This window comes from Amphiprion ocellaris, chromosome 5 (genome assembly GCF_022539595.1).
Source record: "Amphiprion ocellaris isolate individual 3 ecotype Okinawa chromosome 5, ASM2253959v1, whole genome shotgun sequence".
Lineage (NCBI taxonomy): Eukaryota > Metazoa > Chordata > Actinopteri > Pomacentridae > Amphiprion > Amphiprion ocellaris.
The window spans coordinates 28,713,217-28,734,452 of NC_072770.1; the positions used below are offsets into that span (position 1 = coordinate 28,713,217).

The 21,236-nt window shown below is 40.5% G+C and overlaps 3 protein-coding genes across 3 annotated transcripts; 2 read left to right on the forward strand and 1 right to left on the reverse strand.

The window, feature by feature from the left end:
- Positions 1-1,506: 1,506 nt before the first annotated feature.
- On the forward strand, positions 1,507-7,460 carry p4htmb (prolyl 4-hydroxylase, transmembrane b). Its single transcript, XM_023262169.3, has 9 exons — positions 1,507-2,403; positions 2,495-2,576; positions 3,436-3,626; positions 3,746-3,842; positions 4,687-4,849; positions 4,942-5,127; positions 5,395-5,485; positions 5,652-5,775; positions 6,641-7,460. Exons 1-9 carry the CDS (start codon positions 2,071-2,073, stop codon positions 6,856-6,858), a joined length of 1,485 nt encoding a protein of 494 aa, XP_023117937.1. The 5' UTR covers positions 1,507-2,070; the 3' UTR covers positions 6,859-7,460.
- slc26a6l (solute carrier family 26 member 6, like) lies at positions 6,016-16,632 on the reverse strand. The gene is made up of 19 exons (XM_023262166.3): positions 16,313-16,632; positions 16,061-16,200; positions 15,752-15,862; positions 15,500-15,675; positions 15,237-15,401; positions 13,421-13,573; positions 13,002-13,084; positions 12,752-12,899; positions 12,521-12,634; positions 11,568-11,645; positions 11,348-11,443; positions 11,111-11,217; positions 10,872-10,941; positions 10,691-10,783; positions 10,182-10,292; positions 9,517-9,945; positions 8,185-8,239; positions 7,944-8,089; positions 6,016-7,752 (listed from the first exon to the last, which is right to left on the reverse strand). The coding sequence occupies exons 1-19, from the start codon at positions 16,450-16,452 to the stop codon at positions 7,726-7,728; spliced, it is 2,442 nt and encodes an 813-aa protein (XP_023117934.1). The 5' UTR covers positions 16,453-16,632; the 3' UTR covers positions 6,016-7,725.
- Positions 16,633-17,306: 674 nt separating this feature from the next.
- Positions 17,307-21,153, forward strand: kbtbd12 (kelch repeat and BTB (POZ) domain containing 12). The gene is made up of 6 exons (XM_023262168.3): positions 17,307-17,466; positions 17,854-19,011; positions 19,093-19,363; positions 19,488-19,638; positions 19,770-19,967; positions 20,056-21,153. The coding sequence occupies exons 2-6, from the start codon at positions 17,939-17,941 to the stop codon at positions 20,223-20,225; spliced, it is 1,863 nt and encodes a 620-aa protein (XP_023117936.1). The 5' UTR covers positions 17,307-17,466; positions 17,854-17,938; the 3' UTR covers positions 20,226-21,153.
- The last annotated feature ends 83 nt before the right edge of the window (positions 21,154-21,236 follow it).

The window sequence follows — 21,236 nt, forward strand, 5'->3', positions numbered from 1 at the left end:
TAAGGTGTCCTGGAATAAGCTAATTTAGTGGTGCTAGTTGTCGATATTTAAATCTGTTTTTTGGGGTCATTTATGGAGCTCCATAAACAGACAGCGGAGCTAGCTTAGCTTAACTCTAACGGTAAATTAGAAGAAAGATGTGTAATGGCACCTGTAGCTTCACACAACGTTGAACCTGTCGCTACAAATAATTGCGTTGTTAAACCCACAAACAAAACGAAACACATCGTTCGAAAACGTACCTTCTACTCTTAAGACATTTTCATGCGGTGTCACAACTTCTGTCTTCACCTGAAACAAAACTATTCATTACAACGATTTTTAACCGTTTCCCCAGCCGAAACAAAGATGGCTGCCAGAAGTGACAAGACACTATTAAAAAATAAAAGCATGAAAATAAAACACGTTTTTTTTCTCATTGTGTCTTTTGATTATTACTATTCGTTTTAGGAAAATACAAAATGTAAAAAAAAAATATTTTGTAGTTAAATTAAAACTAGGTTTTCCCAAGAACTTACGATTATATTATTATTTGTCTTTTTTTTTTAAATAAAAAAGCATAATATTTCTACAAAGTAATGGCATTTCATTAAAAAAAATGTTCAATGTAAAATAAGTGACTGCATAAATAAAGTGGCTCACCTATTTCAACACAGGTGCAGGTGATTGGTGCTAGAAGTCTCACAATTAGTGAAATAGAGATCATATAAATACAGCAAATCTGTCTCGTGATTGTAGTATAAAGAGACGTATATCTGTAAGATCCTGTCACTGGTGAATCAGGACTACAACTACAACATGAAGACAAAAGAACACTCCAAGCAAGTCTTCCAAGTCACTGAATATTCCTCGGAGTGCAGTTAAATCAATCCTCCATTTCTTGATCAATCCTTAAGAAATGGAGGGAATATGGCACATGTGTAAATTAACAGTTAAAATGAGTGACCACGCAGGAAAGAGACTAGTGGGGGAGGCCACCAAGACACCTATGACTTTCCACCTGTGGCGAAAGGTGTCTTTATACTTGAAACACATTCACTGCAGATGATGATCTCCATTTCACTAAATGTGTGACTTCAAGCACCAACAAGCTGCATCTGTGTTGAAGCCAGTGAATCACTTTTAGTGATTATTAGAGGCTAAAAACTTATGGAATCACTTCTTTTACATTTTCTATTTTTAATTAACAAACATTACTTTGTAGAAATCTGTTTTCACTTTGACATGAAAGATTTTTTTGGGAAATTCTTATTTTTAAAAAGTGAAATTAAATTGACCATGATCCACTGTTGAAAAGCAATAAGGATAAAAGTGTGAATACTTTTTGGTACTATAGCCTGGTAGCATTGTGGAGCAGAGCTTACTAAGCATATTTTGGACTTATAAATTAGGTAATTTTATTGACTTGTTTTTGCATTTATGTTTGCATATTTTGGATTTTTCCCTCGTCCAGTTCACACAGCAGTAACCAGCACTGCACTGACTGTGTTGTTGGTTTGGGTCGCCAGAGGTCAGCATTGCACGGACTGTTGCTGTCAACGGAGGATCTCGGGATACGACGTGTAAATAGTAAGATAAGCTGCAGACTGCTTTTATATGTTCGATGCACTTATAAAGCACGATTACTACAGTTATCGTTGATGCTGAGTCGGGTTTGCGGAACGGGTTTTTGAGAAGAGTTGCGCCTTGGTTTGGGATGCGCAGTGCGTTGCGTTGCGCTGCTCACTGGGACTGCTGCAGTGTAAACAAGACTGTCCGAGGCTGCAGCGCTGCTGTCTGTGGGGGAAGAAGATAATCACAGAATTCCACTGATAGCTCACTTCTCAGCTTTAAAGAGTGAGCTGCAGTGTAACCCAGTCAGTTCTCTTTCCCCCCTCCCAATGCGCAACGACTTCACTTAAATTTCTGCTGCAGAAAAACTGGCCCGAGCGCTCTTTTTAAGGATTTTCTTATTTAATCAAATCGGACATCTGTCACTCTGTACATCTGCCACTTCTGAGCACCCAACAAATCTCGCCGTTGGATGGACTTTGCTGCTGAGGAACTGTTAACTCTCCGCATATCAGCGAAATGACTGAGAACCAGGAAACCCCAGACGCGGAGGACAAGTCTCTGTCCGGGAGCGCGACCTTGCCGCTCCGGCCGCCGTGCGAGCGACTCTCCTGCCACAAAAGCAGCGTGTGCTCCCGCTCCTACTTCGTGGTGGTGATGGTGTTTTTCCACGTCTACATCATTAACGTTATAGCGCTGCTGTTTTACGTGCACTACAGCAGCGGGCAGGACGATGCGAGCCGGAGTCGTGATGCTCCGAGCGGCAGCCACCAGCCCCCGGAGTCGCGACGTCCGCCATCAAAACCCGAGTTTCTGCGTGATGTTTCTCTGACAAGGATCGAGGGAATCAGGGTGAGTAATGTGGCGCTGCATCGCTCCCGCTCCTTCATCCTCTGACAACACGTACGCAGCACCACAAATCACCTCTGATTCATCTCTCCAGGTGGGACATGTCCAGAAGGTGTCACTGGTGCCGGGAAAAGTGCATGAGATGCGGACTCTGAGCCTGAAACCTCTGCTGTTTGGTGAGAGGCACAACACCCATGTGGCAAAACAAATCTGCAGCATCCACGAGGCTTTAAGGGCCAAACAGGTTTCCTCTTCTGGGTGGAAACAAGCATGCAGTATACAGTATCAACCCCCCTCCAAACACAGCCTAATGTTGACGTATGTGCATGCCAAGATCAATCAGAGCTACATGAAATAGGCCAATAAGTCCTGAGGCAACTACTCCCCCAGCTTTGCACATCTGATCCAATTAAGGGCTTATAGCTGACCGGGTAAAGAGCAGAAATGCATCTGTACCTGAAGAGCAAAAGGCATCAACATACAGCATGCAGCCATGCAGGAAAGATGATGTGCAAGCATTATACAGTGGAAAATGTCAACTTCATTTAGTTGCTTTCTGTTCTCTTTGTTAGTGTTGTGCATTTGTATCAAGATATGACTGTTTCAGGCTTTATAGTAGTGTTTAAGCAAGGCATCAGGATGTCAACTAGCAACTAATGACAATCTGCTTAAAATGTTTAACACAATCTCCCAGACTCCAAGGCAGTAACTAAAAGATTTTATATGCTATCATAGGAAACAAATTATAGCTGCAAATCCTTCCAAATGGAGAAGCTGCGATCAGCAAACATTGTCTAGAAAAACCAGTCTCAAGACTGTTGCTGATCCGTCTTATATCAATGAAATAATTGCATTTCAGTTCTAGTCTGCATAAATCTAGAGTCATTTGTCGGATAGTTCTGCACGACCACATGGAGAATCTGAAAATAAGAAGCACACAGCAGAGGAAATGCTGCAATCATGCATTCTTGATGACTTCAGTGAGTTTCTTCTGTAGCTTTATCTCCATAAGTCTCTGTGTATTTTTCTCTGCAGAGATCCCCGGGTTTCTGTCAAAGGACGAGTGCCGTGTGGTCATGCAGCTGGCTCAGCTGAAGGGTCTGATGGAGAGTCAGCTGATGGTACAAGACGGTCAGGAGGAGCTGGCCAAGGAGCTCAACCTCAGCCCAGAGGAGATCTTTAACCTGCTGGATATCAACCAGGATGGACAGTTGCAGCTTCATGAGGTGTATGTCAGTTTGTGGATTGTGAGACTGTACTGTAGCATTGACATAATGCGGTTTACTGTTTTCCATCTCCAGAGATGGTTAACTCATTCCCATCTTTACTACTGTGCCTCCACCAGATACTGACTCATTCACGAGTGAGGGATGGAATCTGGCTCACACCGGAGAATCTGAGAGAAATCTATGCCGGGCTCAAAGCTGACAAGGACGATAATGGTAAGAAATCTACTCAATTAATCATTTTAGGGTTCAAAAAACACTTTGACCTGTCCTGTTTTTAGTGTTACAAATGTCTATCACTTTAAAACCTACTGCCTTTAAATCATATCATGATACTTCAGTTAATGCAGCATGTACTTTATACATACAGTTATCTTTGTTTGCAAAATATGAAATATAATTGCAGGCCTTATTCACCAAATAGTCTTGAAGATTAACATTCATTCATTTTCCAGGCTAGGACAAATATACAGCTGACATAGCAATATTTTGTTTTTCAGTAATATAAACTGGGATCTTAAAAAAATACTGATTGTGTTGTAAGGCTGATGTAGAGAGGCTATACCTTGACCCAAGTCAATAAGCACTAAGTATTTCAAGTCAAATAAATAGCAAATGAAGCATTTCCAAGGAATTTTAAGAAATACAAAAGTAATAGAAATGTTTATGATGTGCAGAAATGTGCAAATTATTTGCCTGAGAATGTGCAAATTTATATATCACGTTGGTTGAACCGCTTGAGATCTGCAAAAAGCTGTGTGTTAATGCAACACACTCAGTGAATGTCTATGTCTGAGGGTGGGGAGAGAGAGAAAAGGTCACTGTGAGAGTATGGGCTTGTTGAAGAGATGAGCTGCTGTTGGAAAACTGTGGATCATCATTATGTAGATATATCAGAGCACATTTTTAACTGGTAACACGAGAACACCTACATTCTGTGATGAGTTTTGTATCTTAGTTAATTCTACAAGTACATACAGATACAGGGATAGTAAACCTGCTGACCCCAATTTTGCCATGTGGGCGCTAGAATTCATATACATTCCCATATTTTGCGTAGGTTTATTGAGTCTGGAAGAGTTCAGGCTTCTGAGCAATGACGCCTTTCAGCGCTTCCTGCTGCAGCAAGGAGTGAAAAGGAGTCAGCTGGTGAGGAACAGTCGACACACATGGCTCTACCAGGGCAAAGGAGCTCACCAGGTACTCCAAGACATCAAGGCGAGGTGAGGAGAACACGACATTACATAGGATTAATTGTGTTGTTGTTGCTTTTTTTTAAAAAAACTGATCATTTCTTGACCTTGTCCTAACAAAGGGTGACTCGCCTCACTCGCCTCCCGCCAGCATTGGTGGACCTCAGTGAGCCGCTGCAGGTGGTTCGCTATGAGGAGGGAGGTCACTACCATGCCCACCACGACAGCGGCCCCGTCTACCCTGAAACAGCGTGCACACACACACGCCTCGCAGCCAACACTTCCACTCCTTTTGAGACGTCCTGCAGGTCAGATTACTGAAAAACACAGCGTTAATACTAACACTAAATCTCAATAAAAATATCTGTGAATGTGCAGATGTGAAACCATCTGTCTGACATCATTACTGAACTGTGCGTTATCACTCCATTGTGACAACTGGCATGTTAGTTTGTGTGACTCAACATCGTCGTCTTGGATGAATTTGTGTGCTTGCCAATGAGTAAGAGTATCTGTGTGTACTGTTTGTTTGCACCATACGTGTGTGTCAATTTAAATCTGTGTTGCACACTTAGGTACATCACAGTTCTCTTCTACCTGAACTCTGTTGATGGGGGCGGGGAGACCGCATTCCCTGTGGCAGACAACAGGACCTATGATGAAGTGGTGCGTAATTGTGTCTGGCTCTGGAGATGTTACGGAGAGTCCTGCAAAAGTATTGTGTACATACTGTGCATGTCTTTCATATCTGTGTTAACTCACTTGTTTGTCAGTGAGAGCATGGGCCTGACATTAAGCAGACTGTGTCACTGAGTTTGATTGTGCGCTTTAGTCTCTCATACAGAACGACGTGGATCTTTTGGACACCAGAAGGAATTGTGACAAGAGTAACTTGAGAGTGAAGCCTACCAGGGGAACAGCGGTTTTCTGGTACAATTATCTCTCTGATGGAAGAGGTGGGTGAATTAAAGCACAGTTTCCAAGGATAATGCTTTAAAAAAATGCATATCAGCATCTTGATTTCCTTTTGATTTGATGCGGAAAAAAGAAACATTTTAAAAGCTGCAGTTTTCTGGTATACTTTGTGTGTTCCAGAATTAACCCCAAAGTGAAGAGCATTTTGCATATTGTCAGTCTAAAAAAAAATCTTACTATGTGACTATTAATCAAGACTGTATGTAAAAGATGGACATATCCACTGTGAGGATACTCATTGTTTTATTAACTTCCATTTTGAAGAGTTTGGCAAATGTTCACAAATATAGCAAATCAAATGAGAAGAAGGGTCATTTTATACATTTCTATAAAGTCTGACTTCTTCTTGCAAGGAGGCCCCCTGTTGGCCATTAATATAAATGATCAGAGAAGCAGCACAGTTATTACAGTTCATCAAGACAAGCACGTTGATGTAACTTAATGACAGCTGACCCAATCGTTCTTGAGACATTTTACTCCAAAACAAAAAATGTTAACCTTGTGGAGGGGCAGGAGTAAAAATCTGGCATGTGATAAAATAAGTCATAAAGATACATCCTAAGTATCTTACAAATCTTACCATTTAACATGTGATGGCACCATTTATGCAGATGAAAATTAAGATTCAAACTCATATTGGTGTTAAGAATATATAATCTAAATTATAGCACTTTTATTTATAGAAAAGTATTGCAGTAGCTTTAATAGATTTACTGGAACTACAAATCATTATAGTTCCATTAATCATTCATTCATCAGTTGAAGCTGTATGTTTAATACCCAGAACATCACTGTTTAAAAAACAAAACTGTTGCCGACTACACGTGATTTTGTTTTCCTCATTAGGTTGGGTGGGGGAGCAGGATGAATACGCTCTGCATGGAGGCTGTATGGTCACACACGGCACTAAGTGGGTCGCCAATAAATGGATCAATATTGATCCGGACTACCAGCGGCAAGCTCGCTACCAGCAGTTAGTGTCACAGCAGCAAGAGGATGAGGATGATGAAGGTCTGACTCTGAACACAGACGTACAGAGTCCCAGCATCCATCAAGATTTGTAGCGTATACACCAAATTTATACATTTAAAAAAAATCTTCCTAGCCTTCCTCAGTCCTGTGCACAATGTTTCTGGTCACATCCTTTGTGGCCAGTTTGTAGAGACAAGACTTATTCAGGGAACGAGGTCACAGTGGGTTTATGCAACAGTAAAGAGATGCTTTTGTTGAATATTGCTTGGATATTGCTGTCCTGTTATTTTTTTATCTACTATAATTTTCCGTTTTAGGAGTGTTGCACTAGAGACTCAATCAAGGAGTTGTGATTTTTTTTTTTTAAAAACTTTCTTTTGCATGCATTACCTTCAAAATGTTTTGCTGTTGCCATGAGCAAAAATTGCACTTGAAAACTGAAATGACAGTCGTAAAACATTTCAATGTCCTACCTTGTTATTGCTGCCATTACCAAAAATAGGCTCACACACTCTCAGTGTGATGCATGTTGCCTTGTCTTTGTTCCTCGGATTCCTCATTATTTTCTTCTTGTAGAATGCACAAACACATGAAAATGCACAAAGTATTGCTCAGATGTTCAGATTCCATTTTTTTTACTATGTCAGAATGTTCTCTCTCACTCTCCTACACTGAATAAAGTTAAATGAAGCTCTCCGGTGTCACTCTTCCTTTACATAACTTAAACATAAAATGCATAAATACCAGTTCAAGTCAACGATGAGATGAAACAGACAATGAAGCATTTAGTCATAAGATCACTAATTTATATGCAGTGATTAGTTTTTAGCTTCACTCAGTGCTTTCATCTATTCATTTGCAAAAAACATTTCTCAGCTTCTGATATTCCAGCTTCTGATATTCTCTCCAGTCAATGTTCTTCCATCCCGTGAGCTGGATTTTCTGCTCGGTTGAAGACTTTAAAATTTTGTGCTGCTGTGCGTGTCCTATGTGAAACAGGTTAGAAAGTCGCTTACTTAAAATGACACAAATATTTTTAGTGGATAGTACCTTCCTGTGTTATATATATCAGTGAGACTTTGGATTGCTCAGTGCTGAGAATCAACTGTCAACCAATTGTAATATGTCATAAAAATGTCAGTGCTCGACTTTGCAGATAAAACCTGAATAGGCTCACCAGTGACGGATCGTATCTGGGGAACGATGACGCTCCACGATGGTTCAGACAGTAAAGCACAGCATCGTGAACAGAGGCAAAAAGATGTCTCTTTGTTATTGAGTCAGAGAAGAATTCACTGCGCTCTAACTGTTCCACCACAGAGGCTGAAAAGAAACAAGTTTACAGAGAAGCTACCAACACCATGACAGAGCTTTTAAATGCAGTACAACTTTGAGGAAGTGAAAATATAGTCACTCACCCTGACAACCAGCCATGTAGATGTCCACATCAATCTCACTGAAGTCCTGGAAAACCTGTCAATATAATAAATATTAAATATTCTCCTCATCAAAGCACCATTGCTCCAAACTTCAAAACTCTGACTTCACATTTCTCATCGGGTGGCATTAATATCACAGTGAATCATCACAGTCAATTTAACTGTAAGAAAGTAAAATGATCGGTTATGTCTGACTATAAACTAAAAGTTGATTAAGTCACAATTAAGTGACAAGGTAAATCAAGTAAATCTGAGTATGTGCTTATTGCTGATACAAGTTTGTGTTACTTGTATTTCTTTTTAACCTGATTTGTCATTTAACAAACTACTTTCAATACTAATAAATCTATAAACATTGTAAAATGTTTCATTCTAAAAATAGAACTAATAAACAATAGAACTCCTTAGCTCTTCTGTGAAACCTCCAAGACATGTTCATGCTTCTGTATCTGACACCTGAATGACCTGAAAGTTTTCTCCTCTAAGATTTCCAAACATGGGAAAATAAAGGAAATGTTTAGAGTTATTTAATCTCAAATCATCAAAATTTTAGAACAATTTCTGCTTGACCATTTTTTTAAATTTGCTTGAAATTGTAAGAGCATCAAATATGGATAATTATAAAGACATTTGTGAAATCGTATTTGTGATATATCTAATACTTTTTAAAAGTTGCTCATCAATCCACTTTTAGCATATTTTTTGGAAAATTTCGGCGGTGATTGAACAACAATATCTCAGGGAATATTAAAGATAAAAGCTTGAAATTTTCACTGATTTCAATCCCAACATTGAGTCATAATTTGCAATGTTAGACAAGTAGATCACGCAGTCTAAGATTTTAGGTGAGTTAATTGGCGGGTGGAGATGAAGCTATGATAAAATGTCTGTCTAAATGTCTACCTTTGAGCTCACATTGGCAAAAAAAAATTCTAATGCAAAAAGAAATCAGTGATATGTGAAACGTGTAGTTGCATGTCACAATAATACAAAACAAAACAAATGTAATACCTTTTAATATGAAATACTTTGTTATAAAATATGAAGTTAAGTTATTTTCATTTGTTAACTGTTTCTGTTTCCTTCTATACCCATTTTGCAACTCCAGAACTCTGCTCTACTTGGATTAGGCTATCTAACAATTTATTTCATATAAATGTGCATTTTTTTCTATTTTTATCCCACAAAGTACTTGACATATTAATCTTTACTTTCTGAGAAGGTTCGAGCAAAGGCCCCTGGTGATTTGAGATGGAATAACCCTTGAGACCTTTTAAGCCATGTAATGTTTTTTTTTCCTTTCCAGCTTACATTTTTCATCATCTTGATAGCCACTATATCAATGAAGTTAGCCGTGGAGAGGTCAAGAATGATGGAGTGAATGTCCCAGGTCCACTTGCCCAGAGACCCCAGAGAGACTCTCTCCAGGTCTCTGCTCAGTGTGTCCTCACTGCTGGAGCCCAGAGTGGTGGTGTCCCCGTCCTGCAGCTCAGACATCCACCCTAAGCTGGTGGAGTCTGGAGCTCCTCCTTTCAGGTACTCCCATCTAGAGGGGCCGTCTGGTGTTCGGGGAGTGGTAGGGATGACGAACACTGTCCCGTTCTCCCTCTCAGTCCAGGCCTGGTCCTCCCTCTCTGAACCTGTCCCTTCTATACAAGTGTCCCCCCAGAAGCCGACATCTTCCTCCACAGAGACCGCAGGAGATCCAGACAGCCCTTCAGCCGTCCTCTGTGCCCGTCTCTGAGAAGCGGCGAGTGGAAGAAATGATTGTACTTACTGTAAAGTGAAAGACAGTACATCTACAATACTCATATTAAGGATTTTGGTGCAAGTTTTCTTCTCATTCTCAGGTCACAAGTGGCCAGACTCCTAAAAAAAAAAAAGTAACTATAGTCCAGTCCTTCAAATGTTTAGTTTGTTTTAGCAAAAAATAACCCATGTTGCTGCTACTAGACCAAACATTTCCAGGACATTACCTCTTTCTTTGCCTGCCTCTTTGCCCGTCTCTCAGCTCTCCTTTCTCTTCGCCTCTGTTTGGCCTCCTGCCTCCTCTTATAGATAATCATTTTACTGATGTCCAGTCCACTCTGAAAACAGATATAGAAAGTAAAACCTCACAATGCCATAAAAATTGTATTTAATAATGATACAAATACAAAATATACTTAACTTATTTAGCACTTTTCATAGTCATTTCACAGAGTGCTACACATAGGTATTAAACTGATGAAAGCCCTCAATGTAGAGATCAGTAATTCTTATCTCATTCTCATCTTAATAAATCATCAGATTTTATAATGGCATTCAGACAAAACAAGATATTTGAAGCACAATCGTTGATTTTAGAAAATTAGGTAGGACATTTTTATAATGTAACATTTCATTGACAAAATGATTTGTTAGTCAAGAAAATCAGAGCTTACTCTGCATTTAAAATAATCACCATTTACAGTCATGGATGTTGTTGTGAGGAAAGAGAACAGACCTTCTTTTTCAGGGCTTCGAGGTAGAGATCAGCATTGGCGAAATATACTGTAGCAGATGAGCGAAATATAGTAACACCTGGAATCTCTCTGGCCTGTCAAACAGAGAAACATCAGGAGATTTTTTTTTCCAGTCTGGGTAGAAAAAGCTTAAATTTATGACTGTCCACCTTTTTGTCTCACCTGTCTGTGTGTCTCTAAGTCGACATATAGCTCCGTGCCTGGAACATTTCCCAAAACAGAGTATGTTGGCCTGACAAAAAACAAAAAACTTTATGTACCGTGCATTATGTCTGCATACAGTGTTTGGTCTAATGGAACAGATGCTGCAGGCCAACATCCACTGCCAATGTTTCCTGTCTCAAACACAGTATGACCGAGATAATGCAGAGAGGAATATATTTAGAGGAGGAGAATCTTACATCTGAGTCCTGAAGATAACAGTAAAGAGAGCAAAGGTGATGGATGCTGCCAGACCCAGATCCAGATTGAGCAGCATTGTTGACACCCAGGTGACCAGCCACACCACCTGAGTTAGGGTTAGGACACAGAGGAGGACATTTCTTTTACAGATTCAGCACAAAAAGCCAACTCTGTCGCTAAGGTATTGTAAAAATCATGTAGTATGTTGTCACGGAATAACTGACTTGTCCTCTCACCAGATCAATCTTGCTGCTCCTCCACAGTGTAACAATGTCAGCGTACTGCTTAAACATGCCCTTCAAATTTACAAAGACGATCGATGCAAGGATGGCCTAAAACAACACCACTGGATGTGTAAATCAGATGTGTACCCACAAATGAGGCAAATCAATATATGGCATTACACAAGATCCTTGATGCGTCATAAATATTTACTACAATAAAGACAAGCTGCACCTTTGGCAGCTCCTGGAAAAGAGTTCCAAGTTTGAGTATAGTCACCAGCACAATTAGAGCTGAGGCCACTCCAGCCATCTGCAAGAACAGCACAAAGATTGTTTATTGATTTAATTAAGTATCTGTCTATGTTAACAATTTAGGTTGTATCGAAGCCCACAATTGGACAGCAGCCTGGCAATACCACAGCACGTATTTCTAACATTTATGGCTCCCTAAAAAATATCAGGTGTTCTTTACAATAATAATTTGATTGAAAGCATAGTTTAGATAATAAATACACCTGATTTGTTACTGCATAATCCATTCTACAACTGCAGTGTATATCATGTCCTGTATTTCACACACTTCTTCTATCCAGAGGATTATTCTAATTGTTAGGCCACAGTGTTATTTTGTTTTATACGTAAATCAGACTCTGAAGAAGCAAACAACCATCAGAGTCTGAAAAGTAAAAATGGTCAGAGTGTTATGTGTGAACATGCAAATGCAGAGCTGCATACACAGAACAGTTCTGATTCTGTTACACTGAACAAAGTAATTCAAGGGACCACTTAATAAAATGTATGGCTGCAAAATAAAGATTTTAATCTACTAACTTAGATAAGCCGTTTAAGTTGCAAACATCATTCTGATGAATTCCATTGACATAATACTGTGGGTGATTGCATAAAATTAAGAGTGTGTAATTTAAACTTAAATTTCTGTGTTAATTGGTTTAAAGGTAAGCTGAAGTAACTTAATTAAATTGGTTTAAGTTCATGATTTGAATTAAATCCCTTGTTATCCCACTAAAACATTCATTACTAGTTTGCTATTATTATTAGTTGAATACTTAGAGTATAATTATTGCATGGTAATTCTTATTACATGCATAAGTGCACAAATAGAATAATTTTGGTTTTTCACACAGTCACTCTTTGTAGTATATTTTTTTTCTGTTGTTCACTCACTTGTGTTTTACCTCCGGTGCTCTCTTGGATGAGACTTCTAGACATGGAAGGGCAGACAGAGAAGCACTGAAAGAACCCTCCCACTGCATTACTGAGGCCCAGCGCCACAAGCTCCTGCAGCAAGATGGAGACAAAGGCGCAAAAATTAGTGAGAAAAAAACATAGCCATGACTGTATGCTGAGGGTAGAAGCAGAAGTCAAAGGTTCTTTATAATGTCAGTTTTGGTTCACCTGGTTGCTGTCCACCTTGTATCCATGTTTTATTGCGAATGTTTTCCCAAGTGAAATAGATATGGCATATCCAACAATGGCTAAAGCAAAAGCGTCTCCTATAACCTCTCCAAAAAGTCTCACATCTGGTACACAGGGTGAACTTAACCTGGCACACAGGTAGAGGATAAGAACCAGTCAGTACCAAACAAGATAGAAAGATGACTCAACAAAATAATGACTGCAGTATAAGGTGAATACAAATACTCACCCACTTGGAATTTCTCCAACAACTGAAACAGTGTAGTTGCTGTTCAAGTGGGCATATGATGATACTAATGTCCCCGCCACAATCTAAAACAATCACAGGAAACACACAGACCATAAACACAAGCACAAAAGGGTAGATTTCACCACAGATTTCAACCCTCAATCATTAATCATTAAAAGCTGGTTAATTATAAACTAGATGTGGACCTAATTATTAGCCATAAATATCACATTTTTGCTGTAAAGTGCAAAAAAAAAAAGCAGAGGCCCTGGTGCTACTGCTGATTCAGCTGCTTGTTTCCACTATGTCTGTGCTTTTTTAGTGCTGCAGCATCAGCATCAGCACAGAGCTCAGAGGTGATAACATAAAAAGCGGCGAGAGGCCAGCGAGGCAGAGAGAGTGTCCTCGTATCAACTGACTGTGATGAGCTCCACTGGGATGGGCACCGGCAGCTTCGGGCTGAGGAACGAGTTGAGCTCTTTGGCTGCAATTAGAAGCGCCATCGTCACAGCACTGACCACCAGCGTGGGAAGATGAGTGTGTGGCAGCAAAGAGCAAACATCCTTCAGGGTCTGGAAGTTTAAATACAAACAGGCAAAGGGGAAACTCTCAACACACAAATGCAGAGCTGCATATACATAACAATTTTGTCTCTATTAAACTTTAAAAAGTCATTTAGGGGACCTATTTCCACTCAGATATATGTAATATATGTATGAATTAAACATAAACATTCTCATTTACTGATTTAGATGAACACAAAAATAAAAAACTAAAAAGTTGCAAACATTATTTAGATGGGTTGCATTGACATTATAACGTTGGCAATTGCATCAGCTGTACATTGACTGTAATTTAAATTCATATTTTTAGCATTTGTTTAGGCCTAAATTGAAGTTGAGGTATCTTAATGAAATTGGCTTGATAACTTCATGATTTTAAGTCCCCTCCTGTGCCTTAACACACAATTCCATACTATTAACACTGGTTTTATTGTCGCGGAAAAGCAATTTTTCCCAACACAATGCAATTTGTTGGTTAAACATAGTTTCATTAGAAGTTGTCATAGCTCAAAAAGATTGATGCAAACTATTTTTGTTGAACCCAAACACTATCTTTTAGAGTGGAAATGAAATCAGTTAAAAAGACTCTTTCGACCTTTGGCTATTTCCCTAAGCTACATTCTGCACATAGCTTACAATAAAAAGAAACATGATGACATATTACAACACTTTCATTGATTTATATTTCTTGGAAAACAGTGTGTATAGTCAAGTTTTTCTTTAAGTAGCAATTAGATTTCTTGTAGCACAGTCTGGTGCCAAGAAATCCCTTATACAACCTTTTTCACATATGCAGCAGTACTCCCTGAGACTTGGAAACAGAGTTTGATGCGTTTAATACAGAATTGGCAAGAAAGGGGATTTACTTGATAAAGTGGTTCAAAAAAGTCCAAATGGGAGAGCCCTAAAGCACCTGCAGACCTGAAATTACACAACACTGGACCCTGATGGTATTTTAGGAAAGCATACTGAACCCCTTTGGGAGAATACATACACCAATCAGCCACAACATTATGACCACTGACAAGTGACGTGAATAACATCAATCATCTTGTTATAATGTAATGTTTTGCTGGGAAACCTTGAATCCTGGCATTTATGTGGATGTTTGACATGTACCACCCATGTAAACATTGCAGGTCAAGCAACCCCCCAACTCCCAATCCCACTATGGCAACATCAGTCTTTGATGCCAGTTGCCACCCTGAGCAGGACAATGCATCCCAACTCACTGCAAAAACTGCTCAGGAGTGACCCGGGGAACACGACAGAGCTAAGGTGTTCACCTGGGTTCCACACTCCCCAGATACAAAACTTACTGAGCATCTGTGGGATGTACAAGGATAAGCCTGGTACATCCCACTACTATAATTTTCCATTTTAGGTAGATCCCGCTCTGCAACCCACAGCACCCACAGAATTCACTGCCACTATCCCGATGCCACAGGACATCCCCAGAAGTTCATGCCCCACTGGATCAGAGGAGTTTTAGCAGTATAAAGGGGACTAACACAATATTAGGTAGGTGGTCATAATGTTTTGCCTGATGGGTGTATATATTGTAATTACAATAGATTTTGTGTTGACACACATAATGCAAAATAGGTCAGTACTGTTTTACATATTAAAAAAAAAAGCACAGCGAGCACAATCAATACTTGATAGTACTCACATAAACCAGTGACAGCGGACCACTAAACCGTGTGGGGGAAACTCCAAAGATGTACTTCAGCTGTGCCACCACAGCATGAGCTGCAGCAGCTGTTGTGTAAGCTCGTACCAGCGGTTCAGACAAGTATGTTCCCACAAATCCAAACTTTACAACCCCCAATAGCACCTATGAACACAAACATTTATGTATATGAGTTTTTGTAGCTGTAGCAGCAAGACAGGGCATTAATATATGGGCAGATGTTCTGTAAATATGCTGCAAACCTGAATAAGTCCTCCGAGGACAGTAGTAGCAGCGGCCACCTGCACCCTGAATGAGTCCCGGGCAGCGATGTCCACCTCTGAAGTAATGTTGGTCCCATTCATTATAAGGAAATCCACATCTGGAGCAAGTCTCTCTGTCACACTGCCTACCATAATGCTGAGCACAGTAAATGTACCTGAGCACAAGATAAAGACAGCAACATGTGTTAATGTAAAGTTTGTAAAGCTCACAGTGCAATGTCTGTTACTTACCAATGGAAATATGGCGTGAAGTTCCAAAAAAGAAGTAGATTAATGCTGGATAGAGGGATGTGTAGAGCCCAAATACAGGAGGTAGAGAAGCCAGCAATGCATACGCCATACCTGTGGAAGGTTTTGTTACATTAAAATGTTTATGGAGTTGGAAACTGAAATATTCTCCAGAAAATTGAGGTTTTTTTTTTTTTTTTTTTTTAACAATACATGGAATAAAAGTTATATATTAAGACAAATCATGGAATTCAATATTTTTTTCTGCATGATTGTTGATTTTTACTCAATTCTGGTAGATTATTTTCATACCTTGTGGCAGGTGCATTATGCCCACACTAATCCCAGAGACGAGGTCTGGCATGCCATAGTCCCAGACTGAGTACTTGGGCAGCCAGTATAACACAGGCAAGCTGCTCATCACGCCTCGCTTCAGTTTAGGTAATGTACATCTGGAGGGATTTGAATGTTAAACTGTGGATATTCTACAGCATAAATTCACTGAAAATATGTCACATACAGTAAGGTAAGCAGCATAGACCGAAAAATCAAAGATTGTCTTACCTTAAGGAATCTCTAAGCTGCTCAGTTAGAGAGCGATGGATGTCAGAGTATGCTTTTCTCTGTGTTATCTCTTCCAGTCTCTGCTCATCCAACACTTCTCTCTCTACTCTGTATTTCCCGAATCTGCGTGTAGAATCCATTGGGATGAATCTGTCAAGTTAAAGTGTTTTTTACTCTTTTAATACGCAGCACAGATTTATTTCAAAGACCTAATTAGTAGAAACTGTCCTCAAAATCCAGTTGCTGCACCGCAACTGTCAAAACAGATGCATCTGCATATGTACACCATACTGCCTAATGGTTAACTACAGTCAGGATGTCGTGGGCAGTGATGACTGACCGCAACAAGCAAAGGATGTAATAAGGCCTGAAAGAGGAAAAAGATTAACTTCACAGAAATTCACCAATTAAGTGCTTCTATCCTCCCTGTTTTTTCCACCAAGCCAACAAAAATGAAGTTAATGAACCATAAAATATTACTCAAACTAAACTGGTCAAGTCTCTAGTGCAGGAAACTTCTGCATTGCTTCAAGTGTGTCAAATTCAAAGGAGTTTTTTTTTTTTTAATTCGGAAAGCTAGATGGATAAACACATTCATTTCATAGAATGTACTCTTGGCTGCAGCAGGCTGAAGAATTTGAATATTAGAGATCAAAATTAAGAGGTAAAATTAGATTTTTCAGTCACGTGGACACACAGTATATGCTGGGTCTTTAAGAGTGCCGTCATGAAATCTGAATCCGAGCTGGGAGCAATGTTTCAGTTATTCTAGAGCTGCAGGCACGTGACTGAGGCAAACACACTGGAAAGGGGAATTACCCCAAACACAGTGAAATATAATGCTAATGCGTCATTATCTGATGTAAAATGTAGCTCATATTTCACATTTATCATTGCAGCTGCTTCAGAATCCTCTCTTTACTGATCATTCAAACCTGCCTGACACAGTTACTGTCTGCAACAACACTGTCTATTTTTGGGATTGCAGCTGAGGGGGTAGCAGCAGTGGAGGGGGGCACATAACTCTGCCTTGCGTTTGCTCAGACCTTTCTAACCCCAGTGACTGGCACATTCAGCAACATCAACAACACATGTAGCCTGTTGAAAAACACGGATATTTACTGGTCTTTTTGGACTGAAGAAAACAGATCTTGGTAAGACTTTTTAGAAGGAATGCTGCATGATCTTCTGTGCTAACTTGTAAGAGGGCACATGTTACTTTACAGTATATACACAGTATTTTTTAAATTAGCAAACTTTGCTCATTAAAATGGTGACATCTGAAATTGACGCTCATTTTGTTTGTTGTTAGGCATTATCAAAATGCTTTTGTGTTGCTTTAATAAGCTTTTAATTTGATCCTGATGGAAATATTATTTTATATTTAATTCAAATTTGTATGTCATGGAACCTGAGATTGCAAAATAAGATGTTGCAAAATCAGTAGCTGACTGTACTTTATAAAGATTTCACTCTAGTGTTTGCCCATGAAACTGCAGTGTGATATAACCAATAACTCTTTTCTCTCCTTTGTTTTCCAGAGACAGGCCTCACTATTTGTTTGAGGTGTGTGAAACCTCCTGTGCTGCTTTGTAAATATTATTTTAGTGAACATTTTTACTCAGAATGGATCTAACTGCCAGACATGGGCTGGTGTTGCTTGACCAGCTGAGGAAGATGAGGGAGGTTGAGCATCTGACAGATGTGGTGCTGGTCGCTGAGGGCATCAGCTTCCCCTGTCACAGAGTCATTCTTTCCGCCTTCAGTCCGTACTTCCGCGTGATGTTCACATGCGGCCTGCGCGAGTGCAGCAACAGAGAAATATTCCTGCGTGACACCCCTGCAGACAGCCTGGCCCTCCTCTTGAACTACATGTACTGCTCAGATCTTCCTCTCACTAATGCCAATGTACAGGGCATCTCCATCGCAGCGTTTCTGCTGCAGATGGATGACGTGTTCACTCGCTGTCAGCAGCACATGACTGAGAACATGGACGCCTCCAACTGCCTTGGTGTGTATTACTTTGCCCGTGACCTCGGCGCAGAGGAGCTAGCCGACCACGCTCAGCGCTTCTTCAGGCAGCACTTTGTTCAAGTCTGCCACAATGAGGAAATCCTTGAGCTGGAGGCTCATCAGTTGGGAAAACTGCTGTCCTCTGATGACCTGAACATTTCACGAGAAGAAACCATCTTGGACGTGGTTCTTCGTTGGGTTAAACACAGCACTCTGATGGGTGGAGAAATCCGTAGTCCACACCTTCCAGAGCTCCTGAGGAAGGTTCGTCTGCCACTCATCAACCCTGAGTATTTAAGAGAGGCGATGAAGAGGAACACAGCCCTGCTGGCTGATGCTGAATGTCTAGAGATGCTGAACGAAGCGCTGGAGGTCACAGCAATGCATCCCTCCGCTGCACCGCGCAAACTAAAGCTGCGCTATGGCATGGAGACCACAGACCTGCTGCTCTGTGTTGGTAATGACAGTGGTGGGATCAGGTCAAGGTATGGCAACTTTGCTGAACGCAGCTTTTGCTTTGCCCCGTCCACTGGCCGAACCTACTACATCACCTCACCTCGCTATGGAGAGGCTCTGGGATATGTGTGTGCTGGAGTTGTGACTGAAAGAAATGACATTATCGTGGCAGGAGAGGCGAGTGCACGAAGAATGGCCCGCCAGAAAGACATGAACGTTGAGATCTACAGGTAAGAAAGAGGGGACACATTTGATGACGCATTTGTTGCCCTGCACAGACAGAACTGACTGTTGTCTGATTGGGTTTCCAGGTACAAAGTGGAGGCACAAGGAAGCTGGGAACGCCTGACGTCAGCAGAGTACCGTGATTCTTACACTCTGGGATCTCTGGGTGACACTCTGTACCTGATGGGAGGGCAGATGAAGCTGAAGAACCAGTTTCTCATCACAAACTGTGTGGAGCGATGGTCTCTGCAGGGTGGACCGTGGAGGAGTGCAGCACCACTGCCAATGCCTTTGGCCTATCACAGTATGGTCAGAATGAAAGATCGTCTTTATGTGATGGGTGGTCGAACCCCGCAGGTGATGCAGAAAAAAGACCCTTTACACATAGAGAAATTAGTTAATAAAAGTTCTGTTTGTTTGACTCTCCTCTGACTGCACCTGCTCTGCTTTGTCTCACCCTCCCTCCACTTCTACCCTCCAGTCATACCGGACAGATGATGAGCCGGACCGTCTTAGTAACCGCCTTCTCGAGTATGAGCCAAACACGAATAAGTGGACAGAGCTGGGTCCCATGAAGTACTCAAAGTACCGCTGCAGTGCTGTGGCACTGAATGGGGAAATTTATGTTATGGGTAGGACGCTTTGCTCATTTACTTGGGTATTATTAGACACAGTATAGTCATGACTCTGCCATGTGAATTGACTTAATTGGTTTCTGTCAGAATTTGTCTTAAAAGGATGGTTTTGGTGACCTGTTTTCCAGGAGGTATTGGGTGTGAAGGTGTGGATCGCGGCCAGTCGCGTCACTGCCTTGATGCTGTGGAGATCTACAATCCAGATGGAGATTACTGGAGGGAAGGACCTCCTCTCCCGTGTTCCCAGCTTTCACTGCGAACCAACGCTTCCAATGCAGGAGTAGTGGGGGGAAAGATTTATGTTTGTGGATATTACAAAGGAGCAGGTAATGACAGAATATCCGGTATATAAAAGAGTTTTGAAATTTGTCTCCATGTGACTGTACTGATCTTCTGCTTCTTAACTCCCCTTAGATCGTCATGATGACATCACAAAGGACATTTTGGAGCTGGATCCATGGGAGAACCGGTGGACGGTGGTGGCTCGACGTGCTCTGATGCATGACAACTATGATGTCTGCTTAGTGGCAAATCTCAACCCAAGGGGACTCACATCCCCACCCGCAGACTTAGTAAAACAGTGACACCGCTGTCAATCAGATCAAAGTCTGTGCGTGAGAATTAGTAAGGGAAATTAATCGTTAATGCACTTATTGCCGAGCCAAAGGCATTCTTTTTTTTTAAGCAGAAAAGGTCTTAGTGCTCTGCATGAAAGAGAGTCTGTGCTTATTGGCTGACTTGCACATCAGTAGCCAGAAAAGTAATTTGTAAATACAGTGTTTTTGTTGCTTCTTATTTTATTGTGTAACATCTGCAGAGAGGATTACTGAAAATCTGCAGCTGTGTAGCGCATATATGGAGGATTATTAGCAACGCCAGGCGAGGATTTCCTTTCAAAGGCTTAAGTGATGATTATAATGGCAGACTTCTAGTGTTGATGCAAATTATATCAAAATTGTGGTATTTGGCCTGTTTTTAGGACAAATACTTAAGCTTGTTTTTAAGCTGACAGTGGCAGACTTAGTACATATGTAACTAGAATTACTGCTGGTGCTTGAAATTGCAGTTTACATCAATGTCTTTTCAGACTTGACCTTTGACCTTTTGAACATAACATCATCACTAGATCCTTTTATCCCACTATTTGTCTGAAATGTTGTCATAAGTAGCCTATGAGTTCTTGAACTGTGGCTAAAAATGCATTTGTTGAGGTCACACTGACCTTTGATTATTAAAATCTAATCAGTTCATTCTGAACTACAGGTGGACGTTTGTGTCAAATTTGAAGAAAGTCCCTCAGAGCGTTCATTGTTTAATTACATTCACAAGAATGGGACATGTGGACAACCATAAAACATAATACCTCAGACCACAGCTGTCATCATGACGTATAAAAATGTTATATTTTATATCAGAGAAATTCATGTCATTATTTGTGGTATGTTTGCTTAAACCGAATAAAAATATGTCACTGTTTTTGCAAATAAACATGCACTTTATCCATATTCTTGAGCATGACTGTTGCAGTGTGATCACAGCCGCTGTTGGTATGAATTTAAAACATACATTGACTACACTGATTACTGATAACCATT